The following is a 16,484-nucleotide window of genomic DNA, read 5'->3' as shown; positions in this document are numbered from 1 at the left end:
CCAAACGGGTCAAAATGTATTTGATTACGGTCTACAGACACAATGTATTTTATACGGCCACGTGACACTCACGTGATGATCTCTGCTATTATTAATCTCTCCCCAATTCGAAAGCCCTAGAGAGCCAGATCTCAATTTCTCCATTCAGGTGAGACTTTTTACCTTTCTTCTTCTTCTCTTCCATCGGAATTTTCTCTCAGGTGATCGGAATCGTTACTGGAGTTTTAGTTCATATATAGACGATCAATCAAACCTCGTTAGTTTTAGAGCTTTTTATTGTCTTCTTAGGTTAATCGTTATCCAATGAGTTTTTGTGTGTGATCGCTAACTTGTTTTGAATCTCAATTTTTGATTTTGTGAAAGGAAAAAATGAGCAGCCGTTCGAGTAGAACAATTTACGTCGGAAACCTTCCCGGCGATATTCGTGAAAGAGAAGTTGAAGATTTGTTCAGTAAGGTAAATTACTCGTTTCATCTAAATCAAGAACTCAGGATCGAATTTTGTGTTATGTGATGAAAATTGTCTTTACTAGATTAATATGTCAAAGAAATTGAATGCTTATTAGAAATTGTTGGCTCGTGTTTTTTTGTTTGGTTTTTTTCTTGCAGTATGGACCTGTTGTTCAAATCGATTTGAAGATTCCGCCGAGGCCTCCAGGCTATGCATTCGTCGAGGTCAGCGCTTTATGCAACCTGCATGTAGGCTTGTTGTTGATTCTACATTTAGGTGGCTACCAACCACTTAATTTATTTTGTGATATATGTATGTGCTTTAGTTTGAGGATGCTCGGGATGCTGATGATGCAATTTATGGCCGTGATGGTTATGACTTTGATGGGCATCGTTTACGGGTTTGTTAATCATCAAATTCCAGAATTTCTACACAAACTTTGTATTGTTGTGGTGGTAGCCAAACATAAATTGATGCGTGTTGGCCATTGCAGGTGGAACTAGCTCATGGTGGGAGGCGTTCATCACATGATGCACGCGGTAGTTACAGTGGCGGTGGTCGTGGCGGTCGTGATGGTGGTGACGGTGGTGTTCGTGGGCGTGGACCATCTAGGAGATCTGAGTACCGCGGTACATATGATATGTTTAGCATTAGTCTATGCAAGAGTTATTGGGGAAATCACTAAATTAATATTTTTCATTATACAGTTGTAGTGTCAGGTTTGCCGTCATCTGCGTCCTGGCAAGACCTCAAGGTGACTACACAATTGCGGACAGATTCCTCATTCTTGTTCCTATATTTCAAAGATTTCCGAATCTTGACATATCACTTTGTTTTGAAGGATCACATGCGTAAAGGAGGAGAAGTTTGTTTTTCGCAAGTGTTTCGTGATGGTAGAGGTAAATCCTCATGTCTTACCCAAGAGTAGAGATGTGTCTAATGCTGTTTGGATTTTACTGCATTTAAATCCTGTATTAACTTTTTTGTGAATGCTTTAAAAAATCTATATCTTGGACTATTTATTTACAGGTACAACTGGAATAGTAGATTATACCAGCTACGAGGACATGAAATATGCGGTGAGATGTTCATCTTCTTCCTATTATTTGATTATTTTGTGTGAGTGAGAATGTGTTCATCCTTGATTACTCATGATTATATTTTTTATTCTGTACAGATTAAAAAGCTCGACGACACAGAGTTTCGGAATGCGTTTTCTCATGGATATGTTCGGGTATGTTAAAGACAAGGATTCTGAGAGCTGCATTCGTTTTTAATTGCACTTAACATTTCCCTATATCATTGTAGGTTAGAGAATATGATTCAAGGAGGGATTCGAGGAGCCCCAGCCGTGGAAGATCCTATTCTAAGAGCCGCAGTCGTAGTCGCAGCCGGGGGCGGAGCCCTAGCCGCAGTAGAAGCAGGAGCAAGAGCAGAAGTCCAAAGGCTAAATCTTCGCGCAGATCACCTGCAAAATCTACATCGAGATCTCCTCACTCTCGCTCCCGCTCTAAGTCAAGGTCACTGTCTCCACGGGGGTATGCTTAGTTTCTTCTTTAATGTTTATGCTAAATATCCAACATAAAACGTAGCATAGGCTTTATTTAGCTCTTCCCATGAAGTTTGCTGACATCTCATTAAAATATGTCATTGGGATGACTTGAGTTTTTGATTGAGAATGATGATTGCTTCTAGCTAAGGGTACACGATTTATTACCTTTTGAAAGTTCGGTCTTTTATTGTTGAGAATGGTTTTGTTTCCTAGATATGGATATACATACAATCAACTAAAATATGGGAAATAGTATCTGGATCATGGATATCTTGGTTGGTTGTACACAACTGTTTCGTCTCAGAGGTATATGCTCTTTCTTAGATGGGCAAGTTTGGAATTGAAACTTTATTTTTCCCCGTTTTCTGATAACATCCATTGCTGCTAGATGGGTAACAGTGGAGACAATGGATCGCATTGATATAGTGTCGTCAAAATGGATCCATCGAGCTAGGAAAGATACTTTCATTACCTGCTATTCAACAAGCGATCTGGATTCTCATGGAACTGATGCTGTCTGGACACAGGGTTTGATAGAATTAGATTTGCTTTGATATTGTCCATCTCTGCCCTCTGTTTTAACGAAAAGCATGCGTGTGTTGGTTCTATATACTCTGCTAGAAATTGCCTGAAGTTATCGTTTATTTTTTGCTTTATTGTGATTACGGTTTGATGTCTGACACGGAATGAGGCATCAAGGGTCTTGGTGAAACAGCTATTAATCACGGAAATATTGGATTTTTAAAACTGGATTTGTTTCTTGGAATTTTGCAGATCTCGTTCAAGGTCAAGATCTCCTCTACCCTCTGTAAGTCAATCTATCTCTATACATGTTTTACTAGGCTATAATATCAGCACAATTATTTCGGGTTTTCGATCCATACGATCCAAAAGACAAGATGTATGTCTAGCTAATTAGATTCTCATCATCTTGATTGAATTGTGTGTGTTGCAGGTTCAGAGGGAAGCAAGCAAGAGCCCAGCGAAAAGCCCTATCCGTGGGAGGAGCAAGAGCAGAAGTAGGAGTCCATCTCGGTACTGCACACTCTTTTTTCACTTGTTTGCAACATTGTCGTTGCTCTTTGTCTGAATCTATCTCCAACTGTTTTACAGGTAAAGAAACATCTCGTAATCAAGGTAAAAAAGCTGGGTTTGTTGGAAGATTCTCCTAAAGATGATATCTCTGCTAATTGCTATGTTGTTGTTGTTGGTGTGACTAAAACAAAGTATGATAAGTTGAAAAACTAGTTGTATTTCTGGGTTACCTCATGAGATTTCACTCTCTTTTTTTTCTCTCTTAAATATTCACTGTAACTGTGTTCAGGATTCTCTATAATAAGTTAGTGCTCAATAGGAACTATAAAAAATTTACTATCGAATGCCAAATTAAAAATCAAAAGCTCACAATATAATACATACTGTATATTGTATTCAAAAGCTAGCGAATATGTTATTTCTGACTCATGAAAACAAATCAAATTCACATTAATGAAGCGTGTACATTGAACTGATTTGAAATCCAGTTGAGTCCGTACGATGTCTTATTCGAGAGCTGTTCAGCATTATTTGCCTTTGTGTGGAACAGGTAAGACAATTCTCGGTTTACTCGTACCGGATCCACATCCACAACAGTATAAGTGAAGAAGAGAAAGATTTGGATAAGAAAGAAAGGGGCCGTTGTTAATTGAATATCAGAGGAGGTTGAGAGAAGAAGAGAGAGATCCATGGCGGAATCAACCTTCTCTTGTGTACCAGAAGACGTAGTCTTCAACATCTTCTTCAAGCTTCAAGACGATCCAAGAAATTGGGCTCGTCTCGCTTGCGTCTGCACCAGATTCTCCTCAATTGTACGAAACGTTTGCTGTAAAACACAGTGCTACTCCGCTATCCCCACCGTCATCTCCGATCTCCTCCCTCCTTCTTCCTCCACCGCGGCGGATTCGTCTCTTCCTCCTCCCGGTGGTTGGGCTTCTCTTTTCAAACTCGCCGTCTGCTGTCCTGGTCTCTTCCACGCTGGAATTCTCCTCGAAAACTCCGATTTCGGTTTAGAACGTGAGCTAGGTCCCGATCAAAACCTCGATCCTAAACCTTCTACGACGGATCTAGCTAGTGACGACGGGGAAGTTTCGAAACCACTCGGATCTGGTTTAGAAACGACTTCGTTTTGGTCTCTATATGACGATCTCTACACCGATACTATTCCCGCTCCTCTCGAAGATTCGATCGACGAACAAGAAGAAATCGAGACCAGTGACATCAGACCTGGACGAGATCTTCCGGTAAGGAAACGAAGGAAGATATGTAGGTCCTTAGGATCTCATTTAGCTTCCGGTGGCTGGAATCTTAGCCGTGAACAAGGCAACAAGCTTCTGGCGAGTAGATTTCGAGGTGATTGTCTCTACATATGCAATTGGCCTGGATGTATTCACGTTGAAGAGAAACGAAATTACATGTTGTTTAGAGGTGTTTTCAAGGATTTCAAACGGTCTCGAGTTTGGAGAACGATAAACGACGGTAATCATCGGAGTAAGATCTCGGGGCTGAAATGCGCGTTTTGTTTGTGCGATGAGACTTGGGATTTGCATTCATCGTTTTGCTTGAGAAGAGTGTTTGGGTTTCATGATGATGGTGAACCAGTTGTTAGAGCTTATGTTTGTGAGAATGGTCATGTCTCTGGTGCTTGGACTGCTTTACCTCTCTACACTTGAGAGAGGCCTTTTGATTCTTCTTCTACGGTCTAAGTATGAATCTTGTTTTGATTGTTTGTAGGAATCGTTTGTGTTTCAAATTGTGCTTAATGCTTTAAGCTGTACAGTGCCAGAACATTTGGAACTTTAAAAGCATTTTGTTGTTTATTCATGGTTTCATCTCTGGAACAGTGTTTCCACTTGTCAGATGTTTGTTCTTCTGCTTTCGCCTTCTCTGTCACAATTCCTCCTTACCAGCATCATCTTTCTCGTCTCCTGATTCCGCTCTTTGAAACACAAAAGTCTGCAAAATGTTTCCTAAGAAGACTATTTAACATCTAAAATGGAATATGAGATGCTTGAATAACAAAGTCATTCAACTCGGCGAAATGCTCTCGTTTGATCACGAAGCTGTGACCAAACATAAAGTACCTTCATCATCACAGTCAGCAGAGAATTCCTTTCTATCCTCCATTCCGCCACTGTCGCCCAGTCCGAGACTACTAGTGATATCATCCATTAAACTGAGCCCTTCCATTCCACCACTTCCGCCAGGTCAACCAAACTTCTGCAAGATGTATATGAAGCAGAAGATAAACAACATTCACAAGCTAGAAAGAAACAAACCGAATCATTTTCTCCCATATCCATATCTGTGTCACCTAAAACAAAACAAAAACACAAAGAGTTAACTTTATATACACGAAAATAGATAAGCTTTCAGATGAATGCAAACCAGCGGTGCCTTCCTCTTCCTCATCAACCCACTTCTCCCAATCCACCTTGACATAGTCTGGTGGCGGCTTTTCTCCACGGAGTAGCTTTTTCCACCTTTTCGGCTCTGCTTTCTCCACCTTTTCGGCTCTGCTTTCTCCACAAGCGCTTATCCTCTACAAGCTAGTGTTTCGAAATTAAGTGGGTTACGAAGAATCAATGGTGAAGTCTTGGAAAGCTGTTATTAGGAATGTGGCCTAACTTAACCCAAAAGCTAGCTCAAGAGTTAAAGATTGCCACATCCTTTATATATTACCCAAAGATCTTAATCCCAAGCAATGTGGGACATTCTAATAGGCCTCCTCGAGATGTGGGTGGAAAACTGTTCAACGGGAAACAGCCCAAGCCCAACATCTCGGAAATACAACAAGACATGCCACTTATATGGGCCACATAGGTGGAAAACCATTTGTGTGAGAATTTGCTTGTTGAGCCAACCTTGGGCTCTGATACCATATTAGGAATGTGGCCTAACTTAACCCAAAAGCTAGCTCAAGAGTTAAAGATTGCCACATCCTTTATATATTACCCAAAGATCTTAATCCAAGCAATGTGGGACATTCTAATAGCTGTGCTTGTTTGCGGTTCAACGGTTGAGATGGAACGGTTTAAATCTAGGATTTACGCAGACTGTTTTCTAAATCAAATTTTTTTATTTCTTCCAAAATAATATTTATAACGTGGAGGTCCCCTTGTTCTAGTATGCTGCATGCAGAACCATCCGTTTTAGATCCAAGTTTTACAGGGAGAACTGCGTTTGCTACAACATGAGCTAGGTCATGATCAAAGCCTCCATAGACTCGATCCTAAACCTATACCGATAGATGATAGATCCGGCTCGTGACGACGGAGAAGATTCGAAACTAGTATCGGATCTGGTTTAGAAACGACGTCATTTTGATCTCTATATGACGATCTCTGCACCGATACTATTCCCGCTCCTCTTGAAGATTCAATCGACGATCAAGAAGAAATCGAGACCAATGAGATTATACCTTGACGAGATTTTCTGGTAAGGAAACAAAGGAAGATTTGTTTATCTTTAGGATCTCATTAAGCTTCCGGAGCTTGGAATCTAAGCCGCGAACAAGGCAACAAGCTTCTTGCGAGTAGATTTCGGGGTGACTGTCTCTACATTTGCCAATGGCCTGAACCAGTTGTTAGAGCTTATGTTTGTGAGAATGGTCATGTCTCTGAAGCTTGGACTGTTTTACCTCTCTACACTTGAGAGGTCTTTTTCATTCTTGGTCCAAGTCTTCATCTTGTTTGGATTTTGTAGGAATCGTTTTTCAATTCTGGTTAATGTTTAACTAAGCTCTCTACGTTAAAGAAAACGGGCTTAAATCGATGTGGTTGTTGTTTCGGTGTTTAACATATCGGACTTCGAGTCAAATGCATAAACTAGATTCAAAATGTGTCTAAATTTGGTTTTTGGAACTTGATCTCAAGTTATAAAATAGATGGGCAAAAGACTTCCTCACAAACTCTTATGTCAAAGCCAAAAATTGCAAAGTCCAAGAACATTTCGAAACCTTATAAGTAACCCACAACAGAAGGTAGACGAAACATAAACCCATAACAAATCCATAGAAAGAAAACAGAGTAACAACATTCATATAATAAAAAGCAAGTAATTCAGAGGGTTTCATAAACCTGAAAGCTAATGGTTTTCATCATCTCTAGAACAGTGTCTTCACTTGCCTTCCTTAACAGATGTTGTTTCTTCTGCTGCTGGTGCCTTCTCTGTCGCAGGAGCTTCCTCCTTAACGGCGTCATCCTTCTTGTCTCCTGATTTTGCTGTTTCTTCTGCAATTCAAAAAAAATGTTTCATTACATAAAGTTCTGCATTTTGTTGAGGAAGAAAGAAACACTAAAATTCTGCAAAATGTTTCCTAAGACTACTTACTACTCAGCATCTACAATGGAATATGAGATACTTCAATAACAAAGTCATTCTAGTCTGGCGAAAGGCTCTCTCATTTCAACAAGAGGCTGTGACCAAACATAAACTAGAAAGATCTTCAAAAGTATTACCTTCATCATCACTGTCTTCAAACTCTTCCATGCCTCCCATTCCTCCCATACCACCCATGCCTCCCATTCCTCCCATACCACCCATTCCACCGAGCCCTTCGAGTCCACCCATTCCACCCATTCCACCCATTAATTTCTGCACGAAGCAAGGATCAAGTATGAAGTCATTTCTCAAAGCTAGGTATATATGAAGCACAAAATAAAGAACAATCACAAGTTAGAAACAAACCGAGAAATCCATTCCTTCCATTCCTCCCATTCCTCCCATTCCACCCATTCCTCCCATTCCTCCCATTCCTCCCATTCCGCCCATTCCGCCCATTCCGCCCATTCCGCCCATTCCTTCCATTCCTCCCATATCCATATCTGCAGCACCTAAAACATAACATAAAAAACAAATAAGTTAAGATGAATGCTAACACATAACACATCCTGAACTTTATATAAAGTGCAGAGAGTGTACACAAGAACAGATTTATAAGCTTTAAGATGAATGCTAACCAGCACTGCCTTCATCGTCCTCATCTACCCACTTGTCCCAATCCACCTTGACATAGTGTGGCGGCTTCTTCACACGGAGTAGCTTATTCCACCTTTCTGGCTCTGCTTTCTCTATTATGCAGAATATGCTTCTTTCACCAATGTTGATTTTGCTTTCCTGAATGGATAATAAAGGGTTAAATATTAACTAGCAAACAAATGATACAATAAGACCAAGTTAGTCTACGAATCTCACCTCAACATTGACTTTATCGTGAAGTTCGAGTTTGAGCTCATAAACGTGGTTTTCTGGACCAACTTTCGCAGAGAAATCAAACACTCCTTCTGGGTCTAGATTAACCTTGGCATCCTTAGTATCTGCCAATACTACAGTGAGGAAAATCTTCTCGGTAGTCTCAGCCCACTTCACTTCAGGATGACGACTGTAAAAAAACATGAAAAGCAATCACCTTCAAACCTTCAAGACCAAAAGAGAAACACCAAATATGTATACAAATCTAAGATACGAAACTGTCACTTGATTCAACACAGAAAACTGAAACTTCACTAAAACAAACTATGTCTTAAATCACATTATATACAAACATAAACCCTAAACCCTAAATCCAACTGCTCTAAGGTTCAAGCTTCAACAAGAAGAGATTGATGCAACTATATTCATAAAAATTGATGGCGACAGTGTAAAGAGAACTTTCGGACCCCAACACAATGAACCCTAGACCCGAATTAAAAACCCTAATTTTTTTTTCCCGCATTCCTCAGGAATCTAATGAAAGCGTAGCCCTAAATCAACCGATACTAGAAAGAACCCAAGTTTCAAAGACAAACCCATGACTAAAAATGAAAAAGTGAACTGAACAAAGCAACAAAAAACAACACACGAATGAATCTGAGAAGCATAAAGCAAAGAGTTTAGGTTAAAGATCCCAATAAGATAAGAGTGATGAAAAAGATTTCTTATAAGTTACCTCATGTTTACTCGAAAACTGTAGAAGAAGAAGAAGAAGAACCCTAGAGAGAGAGAGAAGAGAAAACACAAACGGTGACGCAAAGATTAGATTTTTTGATCGAGTCGAGAGAGAAAGACTTCTCTTTTAGTTGCTCCACATAGATTGTGTTTATAGTGCTCCAAGCATTTATCCTCTACAAGCTACTGTATCGTAGTTAGGTGGGTCACGAAGAATCTCAACGGTTACGATTGTTTACGGTTCAACGGTTAAGATGGAACTAACTCAATTTAGGGTTTAAGTGGACCGATTTCTTCTCACAAGAATATCTTCTTTTTTTAATCCAAATTTTTTGAAATCATGTCCATAGATTATAGATTTACCTGTTGTGACCAAGAAGATCATATAGACTAAGGCAAACAAATTAAATTTACGATTGTTAGTTATGACCGAGTGTTCCTCAATGTTAATTCTAAGGATTCTCACATCTAAATACGTTAAGACTTTTTTAGTTCATGCCAATGAGATGGTTGCATCATCATCATCATTGTCGTCATCAGGTAGTGTGAGTAAAGTTGTCAAGTCCACAAGATGCCGCATCGTTGGTCGTCCGTGCGGGCAGTTCCAAGGAGATTCGAGATCTGCCAAGTGTTCTACTATCTGACCATACCCAAATGACAAAAGCATTAGATTTGGTTTTCTTGTCTGAGGAAGAAAAAAATCAGTAGAGATGATTTACTAATCAAGTCCTCATGTGTTTTACTATTCAAGTTGAATTTAGTAGAGACGATTATATGACTCCATCATCAGCTATTAAGGGACATTCATTGTTGTTTATCTTAGGGTAAGCATTGGTTACCTTCTGCATTTCGTTTTTTCTAAGTGGATCTCCGATCATCACGGACGATCTACATGCTCGGGATGCTAGCATTGCACGGACTCGTGATGGACAAATCGAATCTGTTTTGCTGGTTTTGTAGCTACTCACACCCGAACACTCACCGTGGTTATCTCCTAGAGTTGAGATCAGGTCTTTAAGATCTGTCCAAAACAATAAAGTAAATAAGAACATGTGATGCAAAAGTCATTTGATGCAACAGAGGTACAGAAAACAACTACCTTCGACCCCAAAGGTGATATTCTTGCTATAAGGAACGGCTCGTAGTCTAAAGTGTTTTCCGGCAGGAGCACTTGGATTCTCCTCTAGAAGAAATCCATTTTCCCTAGAAAGTTGTTACAGAATATTGAATCTCTAAACCGATATCAAGAATAAGAAAATGTTACAAATTAAGTAATGCTGATCCTTCACCTGATAATATCCATGTGCATTAACACAGTGACTTCTTCTTCTGGAGAGAGCTCCAAGTTCAAAGGCCTGATTTTAGGGAAAAAATAGATAAATATGGGTAACATATAGAGTAGTGGAAGAGAGCTACTACTACTGGTTCAAGTATCGCTAAGTAAAAATGGGACCTAAAAACGCTGCCGGGGAGTTTGATGTGAAAAAGTGAAAGCAGTGAAATGGAATCAAGAATCTAGATTGATCTCACAAAGAAACTCACTGGAGTAAGGGTTGCTGGTTCAGGACAGTTGACCTTGCTAAATGTTCGAAGTTGAATTTCTCATCGGCTGCATGCTGGCCATAAAATTCAATCACTAGTCTACTCCATTTATTCAAAATTCAGACTAGGGAAGAACTCTGAAATGATGGAAACTACCATTTTCAACAACTCAACCAAAAACTATACAATTCGGAGGAGGAAAAAAGGGTCTGGAAGCATGCATATATGAAGACTCACCTGATCCACAATGAACAGATCTCGCTCCAATTTTGCTATGATGAACCCAAGATTGAATTGCCCGAGTACCTATCACACAAAAAAAACAGATAAATATTTCTCGACAGGAGCCAGGATAAAGCAGAACGAAAAACATTAAGAATCGATCTTTCAATGCTGAGACATCGCTTAGTCAAAAAGATAGCAACCTGCATTCTCCTGAAATCCTCTTTTCGAAAAAGCCTTTCCAGCTCAGAAGTAGCTGCAGCTAAAGCCCTTGCTTTTCGCTCTTCATCATCCGGTTGAGATAACTCTAATGTTGCAGCAGCGAAGCACCTGTAACTTGTCATTTGTAAAGATTTCCATTTCTCTAACTACAAACAGAACACACAATAGAAGAAAGAAATCTTACTTTTTAGGCCGTGGCGTATTCATACATTTAGATACATATCCTGTGGACTGCAATCTCGACAGCCTCTCTAACCTCCTTTCCCTGAGATTTTGGAAACTAAATTCTAATGTGGAAAACATTTTTGGACCGGTTGACTGAGCTGGGGAGTCCAGCACTGTGGCCACAGATCGCAATGGCTGACTGCACCCTGGATTGTCCTCCGAAATTCTTTCCACATCCCCCTTGGTGAGTGTGTTATCTGATGTTGGTTCTTCAAAACATATAGGCTTTTCATGTTCCTGTAGATGATATAGTGGTTGAATGACAGTAATTTTAGGAGATAAACTAACAAAAGAAATAGCCACATTAAACATAAACAATTAGCATCCTACTAAGACATATTTTTAACTACAACAGCCTACTTACTCTTTCATGTCTTTCAGTATTATCAGTTTGTGTTCCAGGAGCAATCTGATTGCCTAGTTCAGAATCCATTTCGTTTGGTGTCATATCTTCCTTCGAGATGTCCATACCATCTACTTGATCGCCTTCCATAAGACATCTTGAAGCCAAAGCACGAACTTCAAATTTGCTTTTCTCCACACGATAACTAGAAGTTTGGTTTCTGAGAACAGGTACTTCAGAGAGGATGGTGCTTATGTTTTCATGTTTTCTCTTTCCCATGGTAACAAAAGTATTCAAAGTTGACTGGGCAAAGGTAGAGCGACTGCCCAAGTCTTTACTTGCATTGGTGACTTTCTCCATCACATTTAAGTGAGGCAAACCTTTGCTAGTTGTCTTGTCAAGGTGAGTTACAGTTAGGGACATATCATGGGGTGATAAAGAACCTTCCCCTTTCTTAGTCCCACGTGCCTTAATGTCAAATTTAAACTTCTCCATTGGTGAACTATTATCAATCTCAGCCTCCCTTGAGGATTGGTTTTCCCCTGCAATAGCTTCCCCTTGTCTTGTTTTAGAACCGACATCCAGAACAATTTCTTTTGACATAAGATTTGATTTCTCCTGAAAAGATGAAACTCCAGCCTTATCTGGTTGCTCGGAATTCTCCTCAAACCTATTAACAATATAAGACGCATTACTAGAGGAATATATCTCGTTCAGACCTTCCCTCAGAGAACCGATAACAGAATTCTCATCAGAAAAGAACACCTTTCTCTTATCGGGCGTGACATTCAAATCACATGCTCCACCTGGCACAACAAAATCCAGAATGGCAACTGGATATTTCCGAGAACTTGTATCTTTATATAACTCATTCACCAATTTGCTGACTTTTGGCATTTCAACAGGCCGACCATTTATAAAGAAATACTGTCGATCTGCCAAATTGCGTCCAGTGCCCTGTCCAGGCTTGGAAAGAAACCCTTCAACTCTACAATCTTCTGATATACATATACTAACAGGCTGTAGACTTGTAAAGGTGTTCATGCCGAAAACTGTTATGATATTATCTTTAAGTGAACCCCTCCCTTGTGTGTTCAGCACAATAGACTTAGGATTTTTCCCACTCGTGTTAGAGCAGACAAACCGCACTCCTTTCGCAATAAGTGCATATGCCTACACAAATGAAATGCAGGAGGAAAATTATGGAAGAAATAATTGGTCATCACAAAAACAGAGATTGAGCAGAAGTCAAAAGCTGATTCTAGCAGAAGAAACTGAGCTTAAAACAGTCTACATAGTAAACATAATTCACACCACAAAGATAACTGGAGTAAAAAAAAACTTCAACTAGAATCATGCCAATAAAACCGATTAACCATCCACATTGAAGATAAAAAACAAAACTTTTGAAACTCAATGGAAAAACATCAAACAGTAGAAATTCAGTGACCATAGAAGTACTCAGGAAGACAAAAACTTGATGATCCAGACAAGTGTGAATATCAAAGAAGTAAGTAAGAAACTCACGTTCAACAAAGATACAAGCTTCCCATATTCTTTGCGTATATTGCGCTTAAACTCTTTGCTCCGTACAGGCAAATTAGAGAACAACTTCCTAACAGTGACAGTGGTACCAATTTGGCGTGCAATCTTCTTTTCAGCAGTAAGCAAACCAGAATGATCAAACGTCAAGAGCGTAGCAACTGGCTCATTCTTTGTTCTTGTTTCCACCGTCAGATTACCCAATGCACAGAGAGAGCTCAAGGCTTCTCCTCTAAAACCATAGGTAGTCAAATTCAGAAGATCTGTGAAATCCTCCAATTTAGAAGTATGATGCTTGAGTGCTAGAACCTATAGGGCAAAAATCAGAATCCCAAATCCAAATTCGGAATCATCCAAAGTTCTTCGGAGATTTTTTGGAAAACAAACCTTGAAATTGGTAGGGGAAATGCCACAACCATTGTCAATGACCTGAAAGTAGTCTTCGCCGTAGTCTCGGAGGTTGATCTCTATACTGGTAGCTCCGGCGTCGAGACTGTTCTCCACAAGCTCCTTGACGGCAGAAGAAAGGTCTAAGATGACTTGACCGGAGCAGATTCTGTGAATTACGTTTCTGTTTATCGGTCTTATCAAAGGAGAGCTAGTAGTCGTCGGAGACGGAGACAAATCTCCTTGCATTTTCAAAACCATATAAACCGGTTAATATCCTCAATCGAATCAACACCACAGTAATCTGAGAGTGCGAAAGCCCTTAGGGTTTATGTTTTGCCGCCAAAATCGAAGGTGAGACAAATTGTGAGGATGAAGAAGACAAGACGAAGAAGCTTTGGCGTTAAGAGTTTCAACAGTGGGACGCAGCTTGCACATTGCGTTTTGCGTTTGCGTTTTGAATAAATTGATTTTGATGTTCATGGACTTAAGATTTAAAGCCCATATCTACTTATTGGGCTTAGACCTAAAACTTCTGCCCGTTTTGACAGATGTACAAGTAGTCGTTGGGGCCACGTAATTCATTTTAGGGTTAAAGTCAGGTTAGGGTTTCTTCTTCATATGCTAAATAGCGTTCCCTCGATCTCACTCTCTCACATAGTCTCTCTACTTCTTGACTATATCCAATGACGACGATTAAGAGGAAATGTCAAGATATTCCCGTCGTAGCCTCCTCCTCAAGGAAGGTGAGTGAGAAATTTTTAAACCTTTTCGTAGATTTTGGAATTGATAGGGTTTCTAAATTCCCTGGATTTTGTGCAGCTAACGTCGAAGATCCTGAAGGTAGCTTATGCGCAGCAAAGAGAGGTCGAGAATGAAAAAAACTCAGAGACAATCCCAATGAGCGCCTTTTTCAACAAGGCAGTGTATGGTTTGGAAGAGTTTTTTTTTTTTTTTGATAAGTACATGGTTTGGAAGAGTTGATTGATGACGATGATGTTGATGAGAAATCTCAAGAGTTTCAGACCCAACTTGATAACCAAGTCAGATTCTTTCTCTATTTTGTTTTCCCTCTCAATCATTTGTTGTTGATGGAGGATGTTTTTCCAGGATATGACCAGCTGTGAGGAAGAAGACAAGATACTTGATGCTTTGTTTTCCAAGGATGGAGCTTCAATAGCTAAGCGTCTCTCTCATGCTATATATAACTTCTATCAAGAAGAATGAAGATAAAGGTGATGCTACATATATGTTTCTTGATACCTATTTCTGTGTGAAAATTATTGTTTGTTTTGTATGGTTTAAGTGGCTAACTATATCATGATAGATGGTTATCTTTTGCGTGTTGAAAAAGGTTCAGCTTTTGTTGCAGAAACTACTTCCATGTCCATGTCTGAAGCCTCTGACTATTTTCAAGAGTAAACTTCTCTTTCTTTTTTTCCTTGTCCTTGTATTATCAGTCTTAATTTTGTCTCTGATATAACTACCAAAATGTGCAGTCTTGGAAAGCTTAAGAGTGATACAGACATGGGAAATTGCCTAAAGCTCTTAACAAAATTATTACCGAAAGGAAAAACTGGGTTAGTTTATTGAAGTTAACCCAACCAGAGAGCTGGTCAACCAATGCGATTTACAAGCTTACAACCATGTTTGCCTCCAGCAGCAAAGCTGGACTCTTCTTTAAGAATTTTTTACTTCCTCGGGAGAAAGAAGATATCAGAACCCACAAAAAGCTACACTTTTTTCTATACCAATCTTTGAGAAAGACACTGTTCAACCCCAAGGCATTCTACTTGGGAATTGTCCTCTGTGTAAGGTGTGTTTGTTTTTGCCAGTCCCATCAACATTTTCTTCTTCTTCTTCTTAAGATCCCTTTTCTAAATAACCTTGCATGTTTTTCAGTCTGGAATATGTGCCGCCCATGAAGCTATAATTTTAGGAAGTATAATGCAAAAGTTTTCTATTCCTGAAAACTTCTCAAAGTAACATAGATATTAACCTCTTTCTCAAATTTTATTAAACACACAAATAACATACAATCTCATACATTCCTGTTATTCAACTGCAGTGCTGCCTTGGTATGTTTGGCGGAGTTGGAATTTTATGGCCCAACAAGGTAAAACGCAGGCTAACCTTACACTTACACATATAGGTATTGTGTACCTTTATTTGGTTACATTCTGTTTTTGTGTGCGTGGGTGCAGTTTCTTCATGAAAGTTATTCTGGAGAAGAGATATGCAATGGCGTATCGGGCGGTTGATGCGGTCACTGCTCATTTCTTGAGAATTCATAAGGAGACGAAAGTTATGCCCGTCATTTGGCACCAAACACTTCTTGCCTTTGTGCTATGGTAAGTACGAAGAGTTGATCATTTAGGCAAGGAATCAGTTTTTGCCTCTCATATTAAAAAATCTACTTTTGCAGTTACAAGCATGAATTTAAAAAAGGAAGATAAACAGAGTCTCGGAAGTCTACTTGACAAGCAAAATCACAAGCTTGTAGGACTCCTTTACCTTATCTAGTCAAAAAATCTTAAAACTTTTTTCTTATTTAACCTTCCTTACCATTGCAGATTACTCCTGAAATTGCGAGAGAGCTTGAAAACAGCAGTAACCGTAGAGAGAAGTTAAGTAATTCACCTTCAGCTCCTACAATATATAAGCCGGTAAAAGACGATTTGTTTGACATGCCACAAGTTCCAATGGAAGAACTTGAGCCACATGTTATATTAGCATCATCAACACTTGAACTTGAAGTCGGGTTCTTATGCTGCAATGCTTGTGCAAACTGAAAAGCTCTTTTAGCAAGCATAGTAGACAGCCTCCCAGCGTCACACAAATAAAATAGAAACTTGTTAAAACTTGAAAGACTGTTTTATTAGAGCTGGAAAAGCTTACCTTCCAAATATGAAGATGGAAATGTATATCCTCTTAATGCAGAGGAGAAAAACTAAGACCTAGCAAGTTCTTTTTCTTCCAAAATAGACCTTCACTTGATTCTAGTCGATTTTCTTTTGTTCCTTTTGTTATGCTTAC

At 39.4% G+C, this 16,484-nt stretch overlaps 5 protein-coding genes across 11 annotated transcripts; 3 read left to right on the top strand and 2 right to left on the bottom strand.

The window, feature by feature from the left end:
• Nucleotides 1-58: 58 nt before the first annotated feature.
• Nucleotides 59-3,376, top strand: LOC9310983 (serine/arginine-rich splicing factor SR34B). Of its 4 annotated transcripts, none has more exons than XM_021022563.1 (13): nt 59-148; nt 364-456; nt 609-674; nt 776-850; nt 944-1,079; nt 1,158-1,204; nt 1,292-1,349; nt 1,480-1,529; nt 1,628-1,684; nt 1,759-1,988; nt 2,777-2,810; nt 2,958-3,037; nt 3,116-3,376. In XM_021022563.1, the coding sequence occupies exons 2-13, from the start codon at nt 370-372 to the stop codon at nt 3,117-3,119; spliced, it is 924 nt and encodes a 307-aa protein (XP_020878222.1). In that variant the 5' UTR covers nt 59-148; nt 364-369; the 3' UTR covers nt 3,120-3,376. The 4 variants fall into 4 exon arrangements, 2 of the variants coding, with proteins under 2 accessions (XP_020878222.1, XP_020878223.1); XM_021022564.1 differs by lacking the exon at nt 59-148 and adding an exon at nt 159-200; XR_002331329.1 differs by lacking the exons at nt 2,777-2,810; nt 2,958-3,037; nt 3,116-3,376 and adding exons at nt 2,216-2,308; nt 2,402-2,658.
• A 258-nt stretch (nt 3,377-3,634) lies between these two features.
• On the top strand, nt 3,635-4,908 carry LOC9308906 (phytochrome A-associated F-box protein). The gene has a single exon (XM_021022601.1). The coding sequence runs from the start codon at nt 3,727-3,729 to the stop codon at nt 4,708-4,710; it is 984 nt and encodes a 327-aa protein (XP_020878260.1). The 5' UTR covers nt 3,635-3,726; the 3' UTR covers nt 4,711-4,908.
• Nucleotides 4,909-6,922: 2,014 nt separating this feature from the next.
• On the bottom strand, nt 6,923-9,137 carry LOC9308905 (uncharacterized protein Os08g0359500). Of its 2 annotated transcripts, none has more exons than XM_021022602.1 (6): nt 8,967-9,137; nt 8,234-8,420; nt 7,999-8,155; nt 7,727-7,872; nt 7,498-7,633; nt 6,923-7,269 (listed from the first exon to the last, which is right to left on the bottom strand). In XM_021022602.1, exons 1-6 carry the CDS (start codon nt 8,969-8,971, stop codon nt 7,157-7,159), a joined length of 744 nt encoding a protein of 247 aa, XP_020878261.1. In that variant the 5' UTR covers nt 8,972-9,137; the 3' UTR covers nt 6,923-7,156. The 2 variants fall into 2 exon arrangements, with proteins under 2 accessions (XP_020878261.1, XP_020878262.1); XM_021022603.1 differs by having other exon boundaries at nt 7,727-7,863; nt 8,967-9,103.
• A 197-nt stretch (nt 9,138-9,334) lies between these two features.
• On the bottom strand, nt 9,335-14,227 carry LOC9310982 (DNA mismatch repair protein PMS1). 3 transcript variants are annotated; one of them, XM_021022599.1, is made up of 11 exons: nt 13,449-14,196; nt 13,047-13,370; nt 11,541-12,692; nt 11,136-11,413; nt 10,933-11,059; nt 10,745-10,813; nt 10,508-10,581; nt 10,255-10,320; nt 10,065-10,168; nt 9,805-9,986; nt 9,335-9,605 (listed from the first exon to the last, which is right to left on the bottom strand). In XM_021022599.1, exons 1-11 carry the CDS (start codon nt 13,707-13,709, stop codon nt 9,459-9,461), a joined length of 2,784 nt encoding a protein of 927 aa, XP_020878258.1. In that variant the 5' UTR covers nt 13,710-14,196; the 3' UTR covers nt 9,335-9,458. The 3 variants fall into 3 exon arrangements, 2 of the variants coding, with proteins under 2 accessions (XP_020878258.1, XP_020878259.1); XR_002331333.1 differs by lacking the exon at nt 9,335-9,605 and having other exon boundaries at nt 9,818-9,986; nt 10,065-10,320; nt 10,508-10,574; nt 13,449-14,227; XM_021022600.1 differs by lacking the exons at nt 9,335-9,605; nt 9,805-9,986; nt 10,065-10,168; nt 10,255-10,320 and having other exon boundaries at nt 10,554-10,644; nt 13,449-14,227.
• LOC9308904 (bystin) lies at nt 14,135-16,457 on the top strand. The gene is given in 10 exon segments (XM_021021556.1): nt 14,135-14,194; nt 14,226-14,427; nt 14,755-14,866; nt 14,974-15,248; nt 15,251-15,264; nt 15,351-15,430; nt 15,517-15,564; nt 15,653-15,793; nt 15,881-15,947; nt 16,022-16,457. Coding segments are annotated over 10 exon segments (1,218 nt in total). The 3' UTR covers nt 16,241-16,457.
• Nucleotides 16,458-16,484: the final 27 nt, after the last annotated feature.

The sequence above is a fragment of the Arabidopsis lyrata genome, assembly GCF_000004255.2.
Source record: "Arabidopsis lyrata subsp. lyrata unplaced genomic scaffold ARALYscaffold_6, whole genome shotgun sequence".
Taxonomy (NCBI): domain Eukaryota; kingdom Viridiplantae; phylum Streptophyta; class Magnoliopsida; order Brassicales; family Brassicaceae; genus Arabidopsis; species Arabidopsis lyrata.
Note: the sequence above shows the minus strand (reverse complement) of the source record. Positions and strands in the feature narration are given on the sequence as shown.